Source organism: Procambarus clarkii, chromosome 15 (genome assembly GCF_040958095.1).
Source record: "Procambarus clarkii isolate CNS0578487 chromosome 15, FALCON_Pclarkii_2.0, whole genome shotgun sequence".
NCBI classification, from domain to species: Eukaryota; Metazoa; Arthropoda; class Malacostraca; order Decapoda; family Cambaridae; genus Procambarus; species Procambarus clarkii.
In genome coordinates this window covers 41,795,983-41,816,696 of record NC_091164.1, presented here as the reverse complement: position 1 = coordinate 41,816,696, position 20,714 = coordinate 41,795,983, and the positions used below count along the sequence as shown (strand labels likewise).

At 48.4% G+C, this 20,714-nt stretch overlaps 1 protein-coding gene across 1 annotated transcript in view; it reads left to right on the top strand.

Annotated features, from left to right (window-relative positions):
- LOC123759180 (adhesion G protein-coupled receptor L2) overlaps positions 1–20,714 on the top strand; it is a 356,308-nt gene that overhangs the window by 177,986 nt on the left and 157,608 nt on the right. Inside the window, exon 14 of the mRNA XM_069325190.1 lies at positions 16,555–16,655. Within this exon, the coding sequence (XP_069181291.1) occupies positions 16,555–16,655 (101 nt within the window). The remainder of the gene's footprint in view (positions 1–16,554; positions 16,656–20,714) is intronic.

Below are 20,714 nucleotides of genomic sequence, written 5' to 3'. Positions count from 1 at the left end.
TGCTCCTCCTCCCATTGTGACCCATGCATGTAACATGCTCCTCCTCCCTCAGTGACCCACGCATGTAACATGCTCCTCCTCCCTCAGTGACCCACGTATGTAACACGCTTCTCCTCCCATAGTGACCCATGCACGTAACACGCTCCTTCTCCTCCCAAAGTCACACATGCACATAACACGTTCCTCCTCCCACAGTGACCCACGCTTGAAACACACTGATCCTCCCACAGAGACCCACGCATGTAACACGCTCCTCCTCCCACAGTGACCTACGCTTTTGACATGCTCCTCCTCCCACAGTGACCCACGAATGTAACACGCTCCTCTTCACACAGTGAACAAAGAATGCAACAACGTCCTCCTCCCACAGTAATCCAAACACATAATATGCTCCTCCTCCCACAGTGACCCAAGCAAGTAACACGCTCCTCCTCCCACAGGTACCCACGTATGAAACACGCTCCTCCTCCCACAGTGACCCATCCATGTATCACAATCCTCCTCCCACAGTGATTCCAAACATTTAACACGCTAATACTCCCACATTGATCCATGCATGTAACTCGTTCCTCCTCCCACAGTGACCCATTCATGTAACACACTCCTCCTCCCACAGTGACCAACTCACGTAACACGCTCCTCCTCCCACAGTGATCCACGCATATAAGTCGCTCCTCCTCCCACAGTGACCCACACATGTAGCATGCTCCCCCTCCCTCAGTGACAAAAGCATGTAACACGTCCCTAAATCCACAGTGACCGACGCTTGTAACACGCTCCCCTTGCACAGTGTCCCACGCATGTAACACACTCCTCCTCCCACAGTGTCCCACGCATGTAACACAATCCTCCTCCCACAGTGACCCACGCAAGTAACACACTCCTCCTCCCACAGTGTCCCACGCATGTAACAATCCTCCTCCCACAGTGACCCACGCATGTAACACACTCCTGCTCCCACAGTGACCCACACATGTAACACAATCCTCCTCCCACAGTGACCCACGCATGTAACACGCTCCTTCTCCCACAGAGACCTACGTTCGTAACACGCTCCACCTCCCTCAGTGACCCACGCATGTAACACACTCCTGCTCCCACAGTGACCCACACATGTAACACAATCCTCCTCCCACAGTGACCCACGCATGTAACACACTCCTTCTCCCACAGTAACCCACATATGTAATACTCTTCTCTCACACAGTGACTAACACATGTAACATGCTCCTCCTCCCACACTGACTCACGGATGTAACACGCTCCTCCTCCCACAGTGACTAATGCATATAACACGCTCTTCCTCTCACAGTGACCCACGCATATAACACGCTCCTCCTTTCATAGTGACCCACACGTAACACGTTTCTGTCCCACAGTGACCCACGCATGTAACACGCTCCTCCTCCCACAGTGACCCACGCATGTAACACACTCCTCCTCCCCCAGTGACCCACGCATGTAACACGCTCCTCCTCACACAGTGACCCACGCATGTAACACGCTCCTCCTCCCACAGTGACCCACGCATGTAACACGCTCCTCCTCCCACAGTGACCCACACATGTAACACGCTCCTCCTCACACAGTGACCCACGCATGTAACACGCTCCTCCTCCCACAGTGACCCACACATGTAACACGCTCCTCCTCCCACAGTGACCCACGCATGTAACACGCTCCTCCTCCCACAGTGACCCACACATGTAACATGCTCCTCCTCCCACAGTGACCCACGCATGTAACACGCTCCTCCTCCCACAGTGACCCACGCATGTAACACGCTCCTCCTCCCACAGTGACCCACACATGTAACACGCTCCTCCTCCCACAGTATGGTCTGGAAGCGTGAGAGACATTCGTGTGTCAGTAGGCGTCCACGAACAACGTCTATTATCTCGAGACATTGAAGTGTTACGCAGACAAGAAACATAGTTTTTTGTCAAAGGATTGTATTCAAACGCAGTGATCAAATATATATTAAGCACCAACAGCGGTAGATTAGTTAAGAAGAAATAATAAGGTTAAGTGGCAATATCAGTGCCGTATCGTATCGTGGGACAGTTTAGCCAGGACCTACGATTTGCCTTGCCGAATATTGTGTTGTGAAGCGGAATTATAACATAAATAGTGATCGATCCCCCAAAGTGTGTGCGCCATTTAGGAACGTATACTAAGTTGCGCGTATTGAATGACGATCACTGAGGAAGGTAGGGACGAATAGTATACGAGGAATACGTGGAGACAGCCAGGAACACGTGGATGAGAGAGCAGCAGGAGGGGAAAGGCAACCCAACCCCGTCTTATGGACATCACCTCAAACTCAACTAGTATGTGCTTGCTTGGGGTGAGCTGATGGTAGGTGCCCTCTCTAGGTCATCGAAGTCTAGGCCTAGAGAGGTATAGGTTCTATCTAGGTAAAAAAAAACTGTGATTTAAAATAAATAATTTGAAATATATCTGAGATATTTAGATCTAATATTCCGGGTGGTTCATTCCGGGTACAGGGTCTTGACACTTACATGCGACACAGGTCCTGTGTCAATATCCCCCCCCCTCTCTCCCCACCGTTATTACCCCCCACTCTCACCCCACCCATCCCACCAACTTCACACGCATCACGTTCTCCCAAAACCCCGCTCCCCCCCTCCCCCTAAGCTCACCCCCCCCCCACCCCGGCACGAACACACACGCACTCACGCACGCACACACACACACACACACACACACACACACACACACACACACACACACACACACACACACACACACACACACACACACACACACACACACACACACACACACAAACACACACACACAAACACACACACACACACACACACACACACACACACACACACACACACACACACACACACACACACACACACACACACACACAAATACACACACACACACACACAAACACACACACACACACACACACACACACACACACACACACACACACACACACACACACACACACACACACACACACACACACACGTCATGGATCTGTGAGGCACTGAATACCAGTTTCCATGGAGTCTTTATTACCAAGCCTGAGCAGCTCCCATTGTTGGAAGGGGTTACCCTAGAAAAAAGACTATCAGATATAGAGGTGACAGCAGAGGAGGTAATGAAACAGTTGACAACTCTAGATGCAACTAAAGCAGTTGGACCAGACAAAGTATCACCGAGGATACTAAAAGAAGTAGCGCAGGCCCTCAGCGTGCCTCTGGCAATGATCTTTAATGAGTCACTTATGTCAGGAGAATTGCCCAGTTGCTGGAAGAAGGTAAATGTCGTGCCGATCTTCAAGAAAGGCGATAGGGAGGAGGCACTTAACTATAGACCTGTATCACTGACAAGCATCCCCTGTAAAATACTTGAAAGAATAATTAGGCAACGACTGGTTGCACACCTGGAGAACGTTAGGTTTGTGAACAAACATGAACATGGGTTCTGGAAAGGGAAATCGTGCCTAACAAACCTTTTGGAATTCTATTATAAATTAATGAGGATAAGACAGGACAGAGAAGGTTGGGCGGACTGCATATTTCTGGACTGCCAAAAACGCCTTTGATAGAGTACCGCACATGAGACTGCTGTTCAAACTCGAGAGGCAGGCGGGGATGGGAGGAAAGGCCCTAGCATGGATAAGGAACTACCTAACAGGAAGGATCCAAAGAGTTATGGTAAGGGGCGAGAAGTCGAACTATCGATCAGTAACGAGTGGAGTACCTCAAGGATCGGTGCTGGGACCCATTCTGTTTCTAATATATGTTAACGACATGTTTACCGGAGTAGAGTCCTACATATCGATGTTCGTGGATGATGCAAAGTTGATGAGAAGAGTTGTGACAGATGAGGATTTCAGGATCCTCCAAGAGTACCTGAACAGGTTGCAGAGATGGTCATAGAAATGGCTACTGGAATTCAACACGAGAAAATGTCAAGTTATGGAAATGGGACTAGGAGATAGGAGACCAAAGGGACAGTACACAATGAAGGGGAACAGCCTACCTGTGACAACGCGCGAAAGAGACCTGGGTGTGGACGTAACACCTAATCTATCTCCTGAGGCACATATGAATAGGATAACGACAGCAGCGTACTCTACACTGGCAAAAGTTAGAACATCATTCAGAAACCTAAGTCAGGAGGCATTTAAGGCGCTTAACACTGCCTACGTGAGGTCAGTCTTAGAGTATGCCACCTCATCCTGGAGTCCCCATCTGGAGAAGCATATAATGAAACTGGAAAAGGTTCAGAGGTTTGCAACGAGACTCGTCCCAGAGCTACGAGGGATGGGGGTATGAGGAGCGCCTGAGGGAACTGTGCCTTACGACACTAGAAAGAAGAAGGGAGAGGGGGGACATGATAGGAACGTATAAAATACTCAGAGGGATTGAGAGAGGGGACATGGATGGAAGCTTGAAACTCAGATGAGTCACAGAGATGTTAGGAAGTTTTATTTTAGCGTGAGAGTAGTGGGCAAATGGAATGCACTTCAGGAACAGGTTGTAGAGGCAAATACTATTCATAATTTTAAAACAAGGTATGATAGGGAAATGGGACAGGAGTCATTGCTGTAAACAACCGATGCTCGAAAGGTGGGATCCAAGAGTCAATGCTCGATCCTGCAGACACAACTAGGTGAGTACAACTAGGTGAGTACACACACACACAAACACACACACACACACACACACACACACACACACACACACACACACACACACACACACACACACACACACACACACACACACACACACACACACACACACACACTCACTCACTCACTCACTCACTCTCACACACACACACACACACACACACACACACACACACACACACACACACACACACACACACACACACACACACACACTGAATAAACTATGAGGAGATGAATAAATTCCTATGGGATATACATTGGGACACAGAACTCGGAACCAAGTCCGTACAAGACATGATGGATTATGTCACCCAAAAATGTCAGGAGGCTGTAAGCAGGTTTGTCCCAGCACAAAAGGAAAAAACAGAGAAGCAAAGGAAGAATCCGTGGTTTAATAGGGAATGTATGAAAGCAAAGGAGCTGAACAAAAGGGCATGGAGGAACTTCCGTAATAACAGAACACCAGAAAGTAGAGAGAGATACCAGAGAACAAGGAACGAGTATGTTAGTGTGAGAAGAGCAGCTGAGAAAAGGTATGAAAATGATATAGCTAATAAAGCCAAGACCGAACCAAAGCTACTACACAGTCACATCAGGAGGAAGACAACAGTGAAGGAACAGGTGATGAAACTTAGGGTGGGCGAGGACAGGTACACAGAGAATGACAAAGAGGTGTGTGAAGAACTCAACAAAAGGTTCCAGGAGGTCTTTACAATAGAATAGGGAGAAGTCACGGCGCTAGGAGAGGTGGCAGCAAACCAGGTGACCTTGGAAAGGTTCGAAATTACAAGAGATGAGGTCAAGAAGCACCTATTGGAGCTGGATGTGAGAAAAGCTGTTGGGCCGGATGAAATCTCACCATGGGTATTGAAAGAGTGTGCAGGAGCACTTTACTTGCCATTCTCCATAGTGTATAGTAGGTCACTGGAAACGGGAGACCTACCAGAAGTATGGAAGACTGCTAATGTAGAACCAATATTTAAAAAGGGTGACAGATAAGAGGCACTGAACTACAGGCCAGTGTCCTTAACTTGTATACCATGCAATGTGATGTATAAAAACCTAGTAACACATCTGGAGAGAAGAGACTTCGTGACAACCCATCAACATGGGTTCAGGGAGGGTAAATCTTGCCTTACAGGCTTGATAGAATTCTATGATCAGGTGACAAAGATTAAGCAAGAAAGAGAAGGATGGGCGGACTGCATTTTTTTGGACTGTCGGAAAGCCTTTGACACAGTACCCCATAAAAGGTTGATGCATAAGCTGGAGAAACAGGCAGGAGTAACTAGTAGGGCGCTCCAGTGGATAAGGGAGTGCCTAAGCAATAGGAAGCAGAGAGTTATAGTGAGGGGTGAGACCTCAGAATGGCGGGAAGTCACCAGTGGAGTCCCACAGGGCTCTGTGCTTGGACCTATCCTGTTTCTGATATACGTAAATGATCTCCCAGAGGGTATACACTCATTCCTCTCAATGTTTGCTGACGACGCCAAAATTATGAGAAGGATTAAGAAAGAGGAGGACAGCTTGAGGCTTCAAGAAGACCTGGACAAGCTGCAGGAATGGTCGAACAAATGGATGTTAGAGTATAACCCAAGCAAATGTTATGTAATGAAGATAGGGGTAGGAAGCAGGAGACCAGATACAAGGTATCACTTGGGAGATGAAATACTTCAAGAGTCAGAGAGAGAGAAAGACCTGGGAGTTGATATCACGCCAGACCTGTCCCCTGAAGCTCATATCAAGAGGATAACATCAGCAGCATATGCCAGGTTGGCTAACATAAGAACGGCCTTTAGAAACTTGTGTAAGGAATCTTTCAGAACATTAAATACCACATATGTCAGACCAATCCTGGAGTATGCGGCTCCAGCATGGAGTCCATATCTAGTCAAGCATAAGACTAAACTGGAAAAGGTTTAAAGGTTTGCCACCAGACTAGTACCCGAGCTGAGAGGTATGAGCTACGAGGAGAGACTACGGGAATTGAACCTCACTTCGTTGGAAGACAGAAGAGTTAGGGGGGACATGATCACCACATTCAAGATTCTCAAGGGAATCGACAGGGTTGATAAAGACAGGCTATTTAACACAAGGGGCACACGCACAAGGGGACACAGGTGGAAACTGAGCGCCCAAATGAGCCACAGAGATATTAGAAAGAACTTTTTTAGTGTCAGAGTTGTTGACAAATGGAATGCATTAGGAAGTGATGTGGTGGAGGCTGACTCCATACACAGTTTCAAGTGTAGATATGATAGAGCCCAATAGGCTCAGGAACCTGTACACCTGTTGATTGACGGTTGAGAGGCGGGACCAAAGAGCCAGAGCTCAACCCCCGCAAGCACAACTAGATGAGTACAACTAGGTGAGTTCACACACGCATGGTTTAATCAGAGATGTAGGATAGCTAAGCAGCAAAGTTAAAGGGCTTGGAGAAACTATAGGAATAACAGGACACTGGAGAGCAGAGAAAGATACCAGAATGCCAGGAATGAATATGTCAGGATGAGAAGAGAGGCAGAAAGACAATACGAAAATGACATCGCAAGCAAGGCAAAGACTCAGCCTAAATTGCTGCATAGCCACATCAGGAGAAAAACAACAGTAAAGGAACAGGTTATGAAATTAAGGATAAGGGCAGAAGGATTCACTACAAACGACAAGGAAGAGTGTGAGGAACTGAATAAGAAATTCCAGGAGGTCTTCACCTTAGAGCAAGGAGAAATTCTAGAGATAAGAGAGGGAATAGCTAACCAGAATCCACTGGAAGAGTTTGAGATTACCAGCGGGGAAGTGAGTAAGTGTTTACTGGTGTTGGAAGTGACAAAAGCTATAGGCCCAGATGGAATCTCCCCTTGGATACTAAAGGAAAGAGCAGAAGAAATGTGCCTACCACTCTCCATAGTATATACAAATCACTGGCAACAGGGAACTGTCAGAAATTTGGAAAGCAGCTAACGTAGTCCCAATATACAAGAAAGGGGATAGACAGGAGGCACTGAATTACAGGCCAGTGTCCCTAACCTGCATACCATGCAAGCTGATGGAGAAGATTGTGCGAAGAAAGCTAGTGGAGCACCTGGAGCGAAAGAACTTTGTAACACAGCATCAACATGGATTCAGGGATGGCAGGTCCTGCCTCACAGGGTTACTTGACTTCTACAACCAGGCAACAAAAATAAGGCAAGAAAGAGAAGGGTGGGCAGACTGCATACTTTTGGATTGTCAGAAAGCCTTTGATACAGTGCCACACAAGAGGCTAGTGAAAAAGCTGGAGATGCAGGCTGGAGTGAAAGGGAAGGTACTCCATTGGATAAAGGAGTACCTAAGTAACAGGAAACAACGAGTCAGTGTGAGGGTGAGGTCTCGGATTGGCGAGACGTTACGAGTGAAGTCCCGCAGGGGTCAGTCCTTGGACCTATACTGATTCTGATATATGTAAATGATCTCCCAAAGGGTATAAAATAGTTTCTCTCATTGTTTGCCAATGATGCAAAAATAATGAGGAGGATTTAAACTGAGGACGATAGTAGGAGGCTACAAGATGACCTAGACAGACTGAGTGAATGGTACAACAAATGGCTGTTGAAGTTCAACCCGAGTAAATGGAAAGTAATGAAATTAGACAGTGGAAACAGGAGGCCAGACACAGGATACTGAATAGGAGATGAAGTACTTAATGAAACGGACCGAGAGAAAGATCTAGGAGTTGATATCACACCAAACCTGACCCCTGAAGCCCACATAAAAAGAATAACGTCTGCCGCATATGCGAGGCTGGCTAACATCAGAACAGCGTTCAGGAACCTGTGTAAGGAATCATTCAGAATCTTGTACACCACATATGTAACACCAATCCTGAAGTATGCGGCCCCAACATGGAGCCCATACCTTGTCCAGCACAAGACGAAGCTGGAAAAAGTCCAAAGGTATGCCACTATACTAGTCCCAGAACTAAGAGACATGAGTTACGAGGAAAGGCTGCGGGAAATGCACCTTACGACACTGGAAGACAGAAGAGTGAGGGGAGACATGATCACAACCTACAAAATCCTCAGAGGAATCGACCAGGTAAACAAGGATAAACTATTCAACACTGGCGGGATGCGAACAAGGGGACACAGGTGGAAACTGAGTACCCACATGAGCCACAGAGACGTTAGAAGGAACTTTTTCAGTGTCAGAGTAGTTAACGGATGGAATGCATTAGGCAGTGATGTGGTGGAGGCTGACTCCATACACAGTTTCAAGTGTAGATATGATAGAGCCCAGTAGGCTCTGGAAACTGTACACCTGTTGATTGACGGTTGAGAGGCGGGACAACCCGCCAAACACACACCGAAATTACGACGTTGGTACAACGTTCGAATAAGTTTTAACACCTCCTAACCAGTTATAACAACCAATATTGCAAGTTGTAGCAACGTTCTAATACGTCATAAACACGTTAAGCCAAGATGTAACAACTTTATTACAAGTTGTAACAAGCGGAAAATAGAGACAGTTACGATTTGTGTTGCCAGGGCAAAGAGCCAGAGCTCAACCCCCGCAAGCACAATTAGGTGAGTACAATTAGGTAAGTACGCACACACACACACACACACACACACACACACACACACACACACACACACACACACACACACACACACACACACACACACACACACACACACACACATACACACACACACACACACACACACACACATACACACACACACACATACACACACACACACACACACACACACATTCTCGTAGGGGCCTGGGGCCTGGGGCCTTGTAGCCTGGTGGATAGCGCGCAGGATTCGTAATTCTGTGGCGCGGGTTCGATTCCCGCACGAGGCAGAAACAAATGGGCAAAGTTTCTTTCACCCTGAATGCCCCTGTTACCTAGCAGTAAATAGGTACCTGGGAGTTAGTCAGCTGTCACGGGCTGCTTCCTGGGGTGTGTGTGTGTGGTGTGGAAAAAAAAAAAAAAAAAAAAAAAAAAAAAAAAAAAAAAGTAGTTAGTAAACAGTTGATTGACAGTTGAGAGGCGGGCCGAAAGAGCAAAGCTCAACCCCCGTAAAAACACAACTAGTAAACACACACACACACACACACACACACACACACACACACACACACACACACACACGCACGGTTTGCAACGAGACTCGTCCCAGAGCTACGAGGGATGGGGTATGAGGAGCGCCTTAGGGCACTGTGCCTTACGACACTAGAAAGAAGAAGGGAGAGGGGGGACATGATAGGAACGTATAAGATACTCAGAGGGATTGACAGAGTGGACATAGACGAAATGTTCACACGGAATAGTAACAGAACGAGGGGACATGGATGGAAGCTTGAAACTCAGATGAGTCACAGAGATGTTAGGAAGTTTTATTTTAGCGTGAGAGTACTGGGAAAATGGAATGCACTTCAGGAACAGGTTGTGGTAGCAAATACTATTCATAATTTTAAAACTAGGTATGATAGGGAAATGGGACAGGAGTCATTGCTGTAAATTACCGATGCTCGAAAGGCGGGATCCAAGAGTCAATGCTCGATCCTGCAAACACAACTAGGTGAGTACAACTAGGTGAGTACACACACACACACACACCGGTGTGAAAGCCGGTGGCCGAGCGGACAGCACGCTGGGCACGTGATCCTGTGGTCCCGGGTCCGATCCCCGGCGCCGGCGAGAAACGATGGGAAGAGTTTCTTTCATCCTATGCCCCCGTTACCTAGCAGTAAATAGGTACCTGGGAATAAGTCAGCTCTCACGGGCTGCTTCCTGGGTGTGTGTGTGTGTGGTTTGGAAAAAAATTGTAGTAGTAGAAAAAGTTGATTGACAGTTGAGAGGTGGGCCTAAAGAGCAGAGCTTAATAGTGCGTGTGTGAGAGTAAGCTCAAGAGTAGAGCTCAGAGCTCACCGCAAGCACAACTAGGTGAACACACACACACACACACACACACACACACACACATACCATCTCACTCTCCCATTACACTCCCCGACCCCTCTGCAATTGACCATGTTCACACATAAACACTCACACACACGTACATACACGCACACGCACGCATGCACGCATGCACACATAAACTACACACAACCATCCACTACACCCACTCACCCACTACACACACACACCACGCACACTTCAGTCTCCGTGGTGTAGTGGTAAGACACTCGCCTGGCGTTCCGCGAGCGCTATGTCATGGGTTCGTATCCTGGCCGGGGAGGATTTACTGGGCGCAATTCCTTAACCGTAGCCTCTGTATAACGCAACAGTAAAATGTGTACTTGGATGAAAAAACGATTCTTCGCGGCAGGGGATCGTATTCCAGGGACCTGCCCGAAACGCTACGCGTACTAGTGGCTGTACAAGAATGTAACAACTCTTGTATATATCTCAACAACATACTCAAACACTCCCACTCACGCACACACACACCAACACACACACACCAACACACACACACCAACACACACACTCATTGGATTGGAAAACTGGAATAGGAAACAAACATGGCAATGGGAAGATGTAACACAGAGGGAGGAGAAAGACGAGATGACTCGCTCAAAGAGATACTCATTCAAATGTGGAGAGAAATCAGATAGGAGCTAGGGGTAATGGTGAAAATGTAGCCAACTTGCAAGACGAGCTGAATGAGGCAAAGGAGGAGATTAAAAGCCTGAAAGAGATTACTTCCCAATACCAGACACGAACCAGCCCTCAGGAAGATGGTAATGTATCTTCAGCAGGGAATTCTACAACACAACCCTCATTTGCAGACATACTTAGGAGGACCCCCTTAAGTTGTCTCTGGAGTACAGGAAAATGCCATGAAAGTTGCTACTTCTCAGGAAGCAGCAAGATGTACTAGCCGACTGATAGAGAGGAAAAGAGCAGTAATTGTAGTAGGTATTATGGAGCAAATTGGGGCCAGCCCAGGGGAGAGAAGAGATATGGACAGAGCTGCAGCTAAAGAGATCCTTGAAGGGGTAAAGATGGAGAGGGAAGAACAGAATATAGAGGAGGTTTTCAGGATTAGCTAGCACAACAAGGACAGAGATCGAGTGATAAAAGTGGTTTTCAAAAGCGAGGCCACAAAAGAAGAAATTTTAGCAAAGAATAGCAGCTTATTCAATGTACTGAAGTTCAAAAAGGTATTCTTGCAGAGGGATACGTCCAGGGAGAAGAGATTGAGGGCTGCAGTAGCGAGTAAGGAGCGCAAGGAGAGATACAGGAATTAGGGAGCCACAGCCCAAAACCCTTCTATCCCAGAGGGGAGTGGGGAACCCTCCACAGAAAGTTCAACAGCCCCAGTGGTAGGAGGATTACACCCACCTCCCACCCAATAGAAGCCCTACCTGTCCCAGCCCCTACGAATCCCCCACGGAGTGGACACCTGGACCACCCACGTCCACTTCCCCCTCTCCTCAAGGCCTCCCACTTTCCACCCCCCCAAACCCTCCCTACTCCGCCAAGCCCTCTCTTCTTACCCATCCCCTAAGCCCTCCTTTGTCCCCCACAACCCTAAGCCCTCCCTTCTCTCCCACCCTCCTATCCCCCTCCCTTCTCCCCCACCCCCCCTAAGCCCTTCCTTTTCCCCCAATCCCACTAAGCCCTCCTTTTTCCCTCACCCCCCTCCAAGCCATCCATTCTCCCTCACCCCCCTCCAAACCCTCCTTTCTCCCTCACCCTCCCTCCAAGCCCCTCCCTCTTCTTTTGCCATCACAAGCCCTCCTTTCTCCCCCTCCCCCTAAGCCCTCCTTTCAACCCACCACCAAGCCCTCTCTCCTCCCCTACCCCCTCAAGCTCCCCTCTTTTTCCAACCCTCCCGAGCCCTCCCTTCTCCTCCACCCCTCCAAGCCCACCCTTCGCCCCCACCCACGCCAAACCAGATCCGCCCAGGCCCCTCACAACCCAGGTCCCCCTTACCCTCAGCTCCCCCTCACAACCCAGGTCCATCCCCTACCCCCTCCCCATCTCTGACCCTTCAGGTTTACCTACTACAATGGAATCAACAGGAACTGAGGATGGACAGAAAAGAATTAGCTTCAATGTGATGTAGTCGAACATAGATGGGATTTCAAGCAAGGCAAGTGAACTTGGGGAAAGAGCACAAGAAGTAAACCCAGATGTAATTGGATTAACGAGAAACAAAACTCTCAGGAATCATAACAAATGCAGTGTTCCCCCAGGACTACACTGAAATAAGGAAAGAAAGAGAGGGCAGGGGAGGAAGCAGAGTGGCCCTACTCATGAGAAAGGAATAGAGTTTCAGGGAGATTGTTTCCCCAGGCTGCATGGGATTTAATAACTACATAACAGGCACCATGACGATGGGAGGACCAAGAGTCGTAGCAGCAGTTATATATAACCCTCCACTAAATGACAGACGACCCTGGCAAGAGTATGACAGAAACAACAAAGCAGTTAACAATATTTTTGAGAGGGCAGCCTCTGCTGCCTGCAGAATTCGATCCCATCTGCTCATAATGAGGGTACTTTAATAACGGAAGGATAGACTGGGAGAACAAGGAACCACATGGAGGAGAGGAAACATGGAGAGCTAAACTACTGGAGGTGGCAACAAAAAAAAATTAAGCCAGCATATCAGAGAACCCACAAGAATGAGGGGAAACGAAGAACCAGCAAGACTCGACCTAGTCTTCACTCTGAATAACTCTGACACAAGAGAAATTGACTTCGAGGCCCCAGTAGGAATGAGCGATCACAGTCTAGTGACGTTTGAGTATCTGGTCGAAGAAGGGTTAAAGTACTCGAGAAAGGGAGATGAAAGCAAAAGGCTAGCATTCCGTAAGGGAAACTATGAGCAGATATGAAAATTCCTAACAGATATAACTTGGGAAACAGAGCTCAGGGGAAAGACGGCCCAAGACATGATGGAATACATCACACAGAAGTGTAAGGAGGTAGCAGAAAAGTTTATCCCGGCACGAAAGGAAAAAAGAAATGCAGATGAGAAACCCATGGTTTAATCAGAGATGTAAACTAGCTAAGCAACTAAGTAAAAGAGCATGGGAGAAACTGTAGAAATAACAGGACACTTGAGGGCAGAGAAGGATACCAGAGAGCCAGGAAAGAATATGCCAGGGTGAGAAGAGAGGCAGAAGGGCAATATGAAAACGACATAGCAAACAAGGCTAAGACTCAACCTAAATTGCTGCTCAGCCACATCAGGAGGAAAACCACAGTGAAGGAACAGGTAATGAAACTGAGGATAGGGGCAGACAGATTCACTACAAATGACAATGAAGTGTGCGAGGAACTCAATAAGAAATTTCAGGAAGTCTTCACATTAGAGCCAGGAGAAGTTCCAGAGATAAGAGATGGAATAGTTAACCAGGCACCACTAGAGGATTTGAGATTACTAGTGGAGATGTAAGGAAGCTTTTGCTAGAGTTGGATGTAACAAAGGCTATAGACCCGGATGGAATATAGCAATGGATACTAAAGTAAGGAGCAGAACACTGTGCCAGCCACTCTCCATGATGTATAACAAAGCTCTGGTAACAGGTGAACTGCCAGAAATTTGGAAGACGACAAACGTAGTCCTGATATACAAGAAGGGGAATAGACAGGAGGCACTGAACTACAGGCCAGTGTTCCTGACTTGCATACCATGCAGGTTATTGGAGAAAATTGTGTGAAAAAAGCTAGTGGAACATCTGGATCGATGGAATTTTGTGACACATCACCAACATGGTTTCAGGGATGGCAAGTCATGCCTCACAGGATTAATTGAATTCTACGATTAGGCAACAAGAATCATTCAGGAAAGAGAGGGGTGGGCAGACTGCATATATTTGGATTGCCAGAAAGGCTTTGACACATTACCAAATCTGAGACTAGTGCGAAAGCTGGAGATGCAAGCATGAGTGAAAGGGAAGGTACTCCATTGGATAAGTGAGTACCTAAGTAACAGAAGACAGGGAGTCTCTGTGAGGGGTGAGGTCTCAGACTGGCGAGACGTCACCACTGGAGTCCCGATGGGTTCAGTCTTTGGACACATACTGTTTCTGATATATATGTAAATGATTTTCCAGAGGGTATAGAATCATTTCTCTCATGTTTGGTGATAATGCAAAAATTATGAGGATGATTAAGACGGAGGAAGATAGTATGAGGCTTCAAGATGACCTAGACAGACTGAATAAATGGTCCAACAAATGGCTACTAAAGCTCAACCCGAGTAAATGTAAGGTAATGAAACTAGGCAGTGGAAACAGGTCAGACATAGGATACAGAATAAGAGATGAGGTCCTTCATGAAATGGACAGAAAGAAAGATCTATGAGTTGATATCACACCATACCTGTCTCCTGAAGCCCTCATCAAGAGAATAACACCTGCGGCGTATGCGAGGCTTCCTAACCTCAGAACTGTCTTCAGGAACCTGTGTAAGGAATCATTCAAAGCCTTGAATACCTCATATGTAAGACCAATCCTGGAGTATGCGGCCCCAGCATGGAGCTCGTACCTTGTCAAGCACAAGGCGAAGTTGGAAAAAGTTCAGAGGTATGCCACTATTCTTTTCCCAGAACTAAGAGGCATGAGTTACGAGGAAAGGATGCGGGAAATTCACCTCACCACACTGGAAGACAGAAGAGTAAGGGGAGACATGATCACTACCTACAAAATTATCCGTTGAATTGACAGGGTAGATAAAGATTACCTGTTTAACACGGGTGGTACGCGAACAAGGGGGACACAGGTAGAAACTGAATACCCATTTGAGTCACAGGGACGATAGAAAGAACTTTTTCAGTGTCAGAGTAGTTAACTTATTAAACGCAATAAGGAAGTGATGTGGTGGAGGCTGACTCCATACACAGTTTCAAATGGAGATATGACAGAGCCCATTAGGCTCAGGTAATGTGTACACCAGTTGATTGACAGTTGAGAGGCGGGAACAAAGAGCCAGAGCTCAACCCCCGCAAGCACAAATACGTGAGTACAAATAGGCGAGAACAGTGACCGACGCATGTAACACTCTCCTCCTCCCACAGTGACTAATGAATGTAACACGCTCCTCCCACAGTGACCCACGCATGTAACACGTTACTCCTCCCACAGTGACCCACACATGTAACACGCTTCTCCTACCACAGTGACCCACGCATGTAACATGCTCCTCCTCCCACAGTAACAAACGCATGTAACATGCTCCTCCTCCCACAGTGACACACGCATGTATCACGCTCCTCCTACCACAGTGACCCACGCATGTAACACGATCCTCCTCCCACAGTGACACACGCATGTATCACGCTCCTCCTCCCACAGTGACCCACGCATGTATCACGCTCCTCCTACCACAGTGACCCACGCATGTAACACGCTCCTCCTCCCACAGTAACCAACGCATGTAACATGCTCCTCCTACCACAATGACCCACGCATTTATCACGCTCCTCCTACCACAATGACCCACGCATGTAACACGCTCCTCCCACAGTGACCCACGCATGTATCACGCTCCTCCCACAGTGACCCACGCATGTATCACGCTCCTCCTCCCACAGTGACCCACGCATGTAACATACTGCTCCTCCTCCCACAGTGTCCCACGCATGTAAAATACTGCTCCTCCCACAGTAACCAACGCATGTAACATGCTCCTCCTACCACAATGACCCACGCATTTATCACGCTCCTCCTACCACAATGACCCACGCATGTAACACGCTCCTCCCACAGTGACCCACGCATGTATCGCGCTCCTCCTACCACAGTGACCCACGCATGTAACATGCTCCTCCCACAGTGACCCACGCATGTATCACGCTCCTCCTCCCACAGTGACCCACGCATGTAACATACTGCTCCTCCCACAGTGACCCAGACAAGGCCAACATATCAGAGGTACAAGCAGATAGACAGATCAACAGTCCCATCATTGGAGCAACAGTTAGAAACAACTCTATCTGGAAATCACGTAAGTTGTGTGTTATGTGTCATATGTACACCGCTTGGGTGGCATGTGTCATATGTACACCGCTTGGGTGTCATGTGTCATATGTACACCGCTTGGGTGTCATGTGTCATATGTACACCGCTTGAGTTTCATGTGTATAACGCTTGTGTGTAATGTGTACAACGCTTGGGTGTCATGTTTCATGTGTACAACGCTTGGGTGTCATGTTTCATGTGTACAACGCTTGGGTGTCATGTTTCATGTGTACAACGCTTGGGTGTCATGTGTCATATGTACACCGCTTGGGTATCATGTGTCATGTACACCGCTTGAGTGTTATGTGTCATATGTACACTGCTTGGGTGTTATGTGTCGTATGTACACCGCTTGAGTTTCATGTGTCATGTGTGCAACGCTTGGGTGTCATGTGTGCAACGCTTGGGTGTCATGTGTGCAACGCTTGGGTGTCATGTGTCATGTGTGCAACGCTTGAGTGTCATGTGTCATGTGTGGAACGCTTGGGTGTCATGTGTGCAACGCCTGGGTGTCATCTGTGCAACGCTTGGGTGTCATGTGTGCAACGCTTGGGTGTCATGTGTGCAACGCTTGGGTGTCATGTGTGCAACGCTTGGGTGTCATGTGTGCAACGCTTGGGTGTCATGTGTGCAACGCTTGGGTGTCATGTGTGCAACGCTTGGGTGTCATGTGTGCAACGCTTGGGTGTCATGTGTGCAACGCTTGAGTGTCATGTGTGCAACGCTTGAGTGTCATGTGTGCAACGCTTGGGTGTCATGTGTCATGTGTGGAACGCTTGAGTGTCATGTGTCATGTGTGGAACGCTTGGGTGTCATGTGTGCAACGCCTGGGTGTCATCTGTGCAACGCTTGGGTGTCATGTGTGCAACGCTTGGGTGTCATGTGTGCAACGCTTGGGTGTCATGTGTGCAACGCTTGGGTGTCATGTGTGCAACGCTTGGGTGTCATGTGTGCAACGCTTGGGTGTCATGTGTGCAACGCTTGGGTGTCATGTGTGCAACGCTTGGGTGTCATGTGTGCAACGCTTGGGTGTCATGTGTGCAACGCTTGAGTGTCATGTGTGCAACGCTTGAGTGTCATGTGTGGAACGCTTGGGTGTCATGTGTGCAACGCCTGGGTGTCATCTGTGCAACGCTTGGGTGTCATGTGTGCAACGCTTGGGTGTCATGTGTGCAACGCTTGGGTGTCATGTGTGCAACGCTTGGGTGTCATGTGTGCAACGCTTGGGTGTCATGTGTGCAACGCTTGGGTGTCATGTGTGCAACGCTTGGGTGTCATGTGTGCAACGCTTGGGTGTCATGTGTGCAACGCTTGAGTGTCATGTGTGCAACGCTTGAGTGTCATGTGTGCAACGCTTGGGTGTCATGTGTCATGTGTGGAACGCTTGAGTGTCATGTGTCATGTGTGGAACGCTTGGGTGTCATGTGTGCAACGCCTGGGTGTCATCTGTGCAACGCTTGGGTGTCATGTGTGCAACGCTTGGGTGTCATGTGTGCAACGCTTGGGTGTCATGTGTGCAACGCTTGGGTGTCATGTGTGCAACGCTTGGGTGTCATGTGTGCAACGCTTGGGTGTCATGTGTGCAACGCTTGGGTGTCATGTGTGCAACGCTTGGGTGTCATGTGTGCAACGCTTGGGTGTCATGTGTGCAACGCTTGAGTGTCATGTGTGCAACGCTTGAGTGTCATGTGTGCAACGCTTGGGTGTCATGTGTGCAACGCCTGGGTGTCATCTGTGCAACGCTTGGGTGTCATGTGTGCAACGCTTGGGTGTCATGTGTGCAACGCTTGAGTGTCATGTGTGCAACGCTTGGGTGTCATGTGTGCAACGCTTGAGTGTCATGTGTGCAACGCTTGAGTGTCATGTGTGCAACGCTTGGGTGTCATGTGTGCAACGCTTGAGTGTCATGTGTGCAACGCTTGAGTGTCATGTGTGCAACGCTTGAGTGTCATGTGTGCAACGCTTGGGTGTCATGTGTGCAACGCTTGAGTGTCATGTGTGCAACGCTTGAGTGTCATGTGTGCAACGCTTGGGTGTCATGTGTGCAACGCTTGGGTGTCATGTGTGCAACGCTTGGGTGTCATGTGTCATGTGTGCAACGCTTGGGCTCTCTGTACTACACGTAAAGTGCAGTACAGATAGACCGCTTATTGAAGGATGCGGCTTGATGGGGAGCATGTGTGAGGAAGTCTGAGATGGGGAGCATGAGTGAGGAAGTCTGAGACGGGGAGCATGAGTGAGGAAGTATGAGATGGGGAGCATGAGTGACGAAGTATGAGATGGGGAGCATGAGTGAGGAAGTATGAGATGAGGAGCATGAGTGGGGAAGTATGAGATGGGGAGCATGAGTGAGGAAGTATGAGATGGGGAGCATGAGTGAGGAAGTATGAGATGGGGAGCATGAGTGAGGAAGTATGAGATGGGGAGCATGAGTGAGGAAGTATGAGATGGGGAGCATGAGTGAGGAAGTATGAGATGGGGAGCATGAGTGAGGAAGTCTGAGATGGGGAGCATGAGTGAGGAAGTCTGAGATGGGGAGCATGAGTGGGAAAGTCTGAGATGGGGAGCATGAGGGAGGAAGTCTGAGATGGGGAGCATGAGTGAGGAAGTCTGAGATGGGGAGCATGAGTGGGAAAGTCTGAGATGGGGAGCATGAGGGAGGAAGTCTGAGATGGGGAGCATGAGTGAGGAAGTCTGAGATGGGGAGCATGACTGGGTAAGTCTGAGATGGGGAGCATGACTGGGTAAGTATGAGATGGGGAGCATGAGTGAAGAAGTCTGAGATGGGGAGCATGAGTGGGGAAGTCTGAGATTTGGAGCATGAGTGGGGAAGTCTGAGATTTGGAGCATGAGTTGGGAAGTCTTAAATGGGGAGCCTGAGTTGGGAAGTCTGAGATGGGGAGCATTAGTAGGGAAATTAGAGATGGGGAGCATGAGTGGGTAAGTCTGAGATCTGGAGCATAATTGGGGAAGTCATAGATGAGAAGCATTTGGGGGAAGTCTGAGATCGGGAGCATGAATGAGGTAGTCTGAGATGGGGAGCATCTTAGTGGTGAGGGAACAAGATTGAGGGAGGAGGTCAGTGGAGCGGGAGCATGAGTGAGGGAGGAAGTCAATGGTGGGGGAGCGTGAGTGATGGAAGAAGTCAGTGGTGGGTGAGCATGAGTGAGGGATGAAAGCAATGGAGGGGAGCATGATTGAGGGAGGAATTCAATGGTGGGGGAGCATGGGTGTGGGAGGAAGTACATGGTGGGTGAGCATGAATGCAGGAGGAAGTCAGTCTTTGTGGAGTATGAATGTGGGAGAAAGTCAAGGGTAGGGAAGTGTGAGATGGGAAGCATGAGTGGGAAGTCTGAGATGGGGAGCATGGGTGAGGAAGTCTAAGATGTGGAGCATGAGTGGGGAAGTGTAAGATGGGAGATGGGAAGCATGAGTGAGGAAGTCTGATATGTGGAGCATGAGTGAGGCAAGTTTGAGATAAGGAACATGAGTGAGGCAAGTCTAAGATGGGGAGCATGAGTCGGGAAGTTTGTGATGGGTAGCATGAGTGAGGAAGTCTGAGTTGTGGACCACGAATGAGGGAAGTCTTGGATGGGGAGTATGAGAGGGAAAGTCAGAGATGTGAGCATGAGTGAGGACGTCTGAGATGGTGAGCATGAGTGATTGAAGTCTGAGATGGGGAAGCATGAGTAGGGAAGTCTACGATGGAGAGCATGAGTGAGGAAGTCTAAGATGGGGAGCATAAGTGGGGAAGTCTGAGATGGGGAGCACGAATGAGGGAGGAAGTCAGTGTTGGGAGAGAGAGGAAGAATGCTGAATAAATCAGAGGCTGGGGAGTAAGATTGTGGGAGGAAGTCAGAGGCTAGGGAGCAAGATTGTGGGAGGAAGTCAGTAATGGGGGAGCATGAATGCGGGAGGAATTCAGTAGTCGGGAAGGAAGATTGAGAGTGGAAGTCAGTGGTGGGGGGGCAAGATTGAGGGAGAAAGTCAGTGGTGGGGGGAGCAAGAATGAGGGAGGAAGTCAGTGGTTGGGGAGCAAGATTGA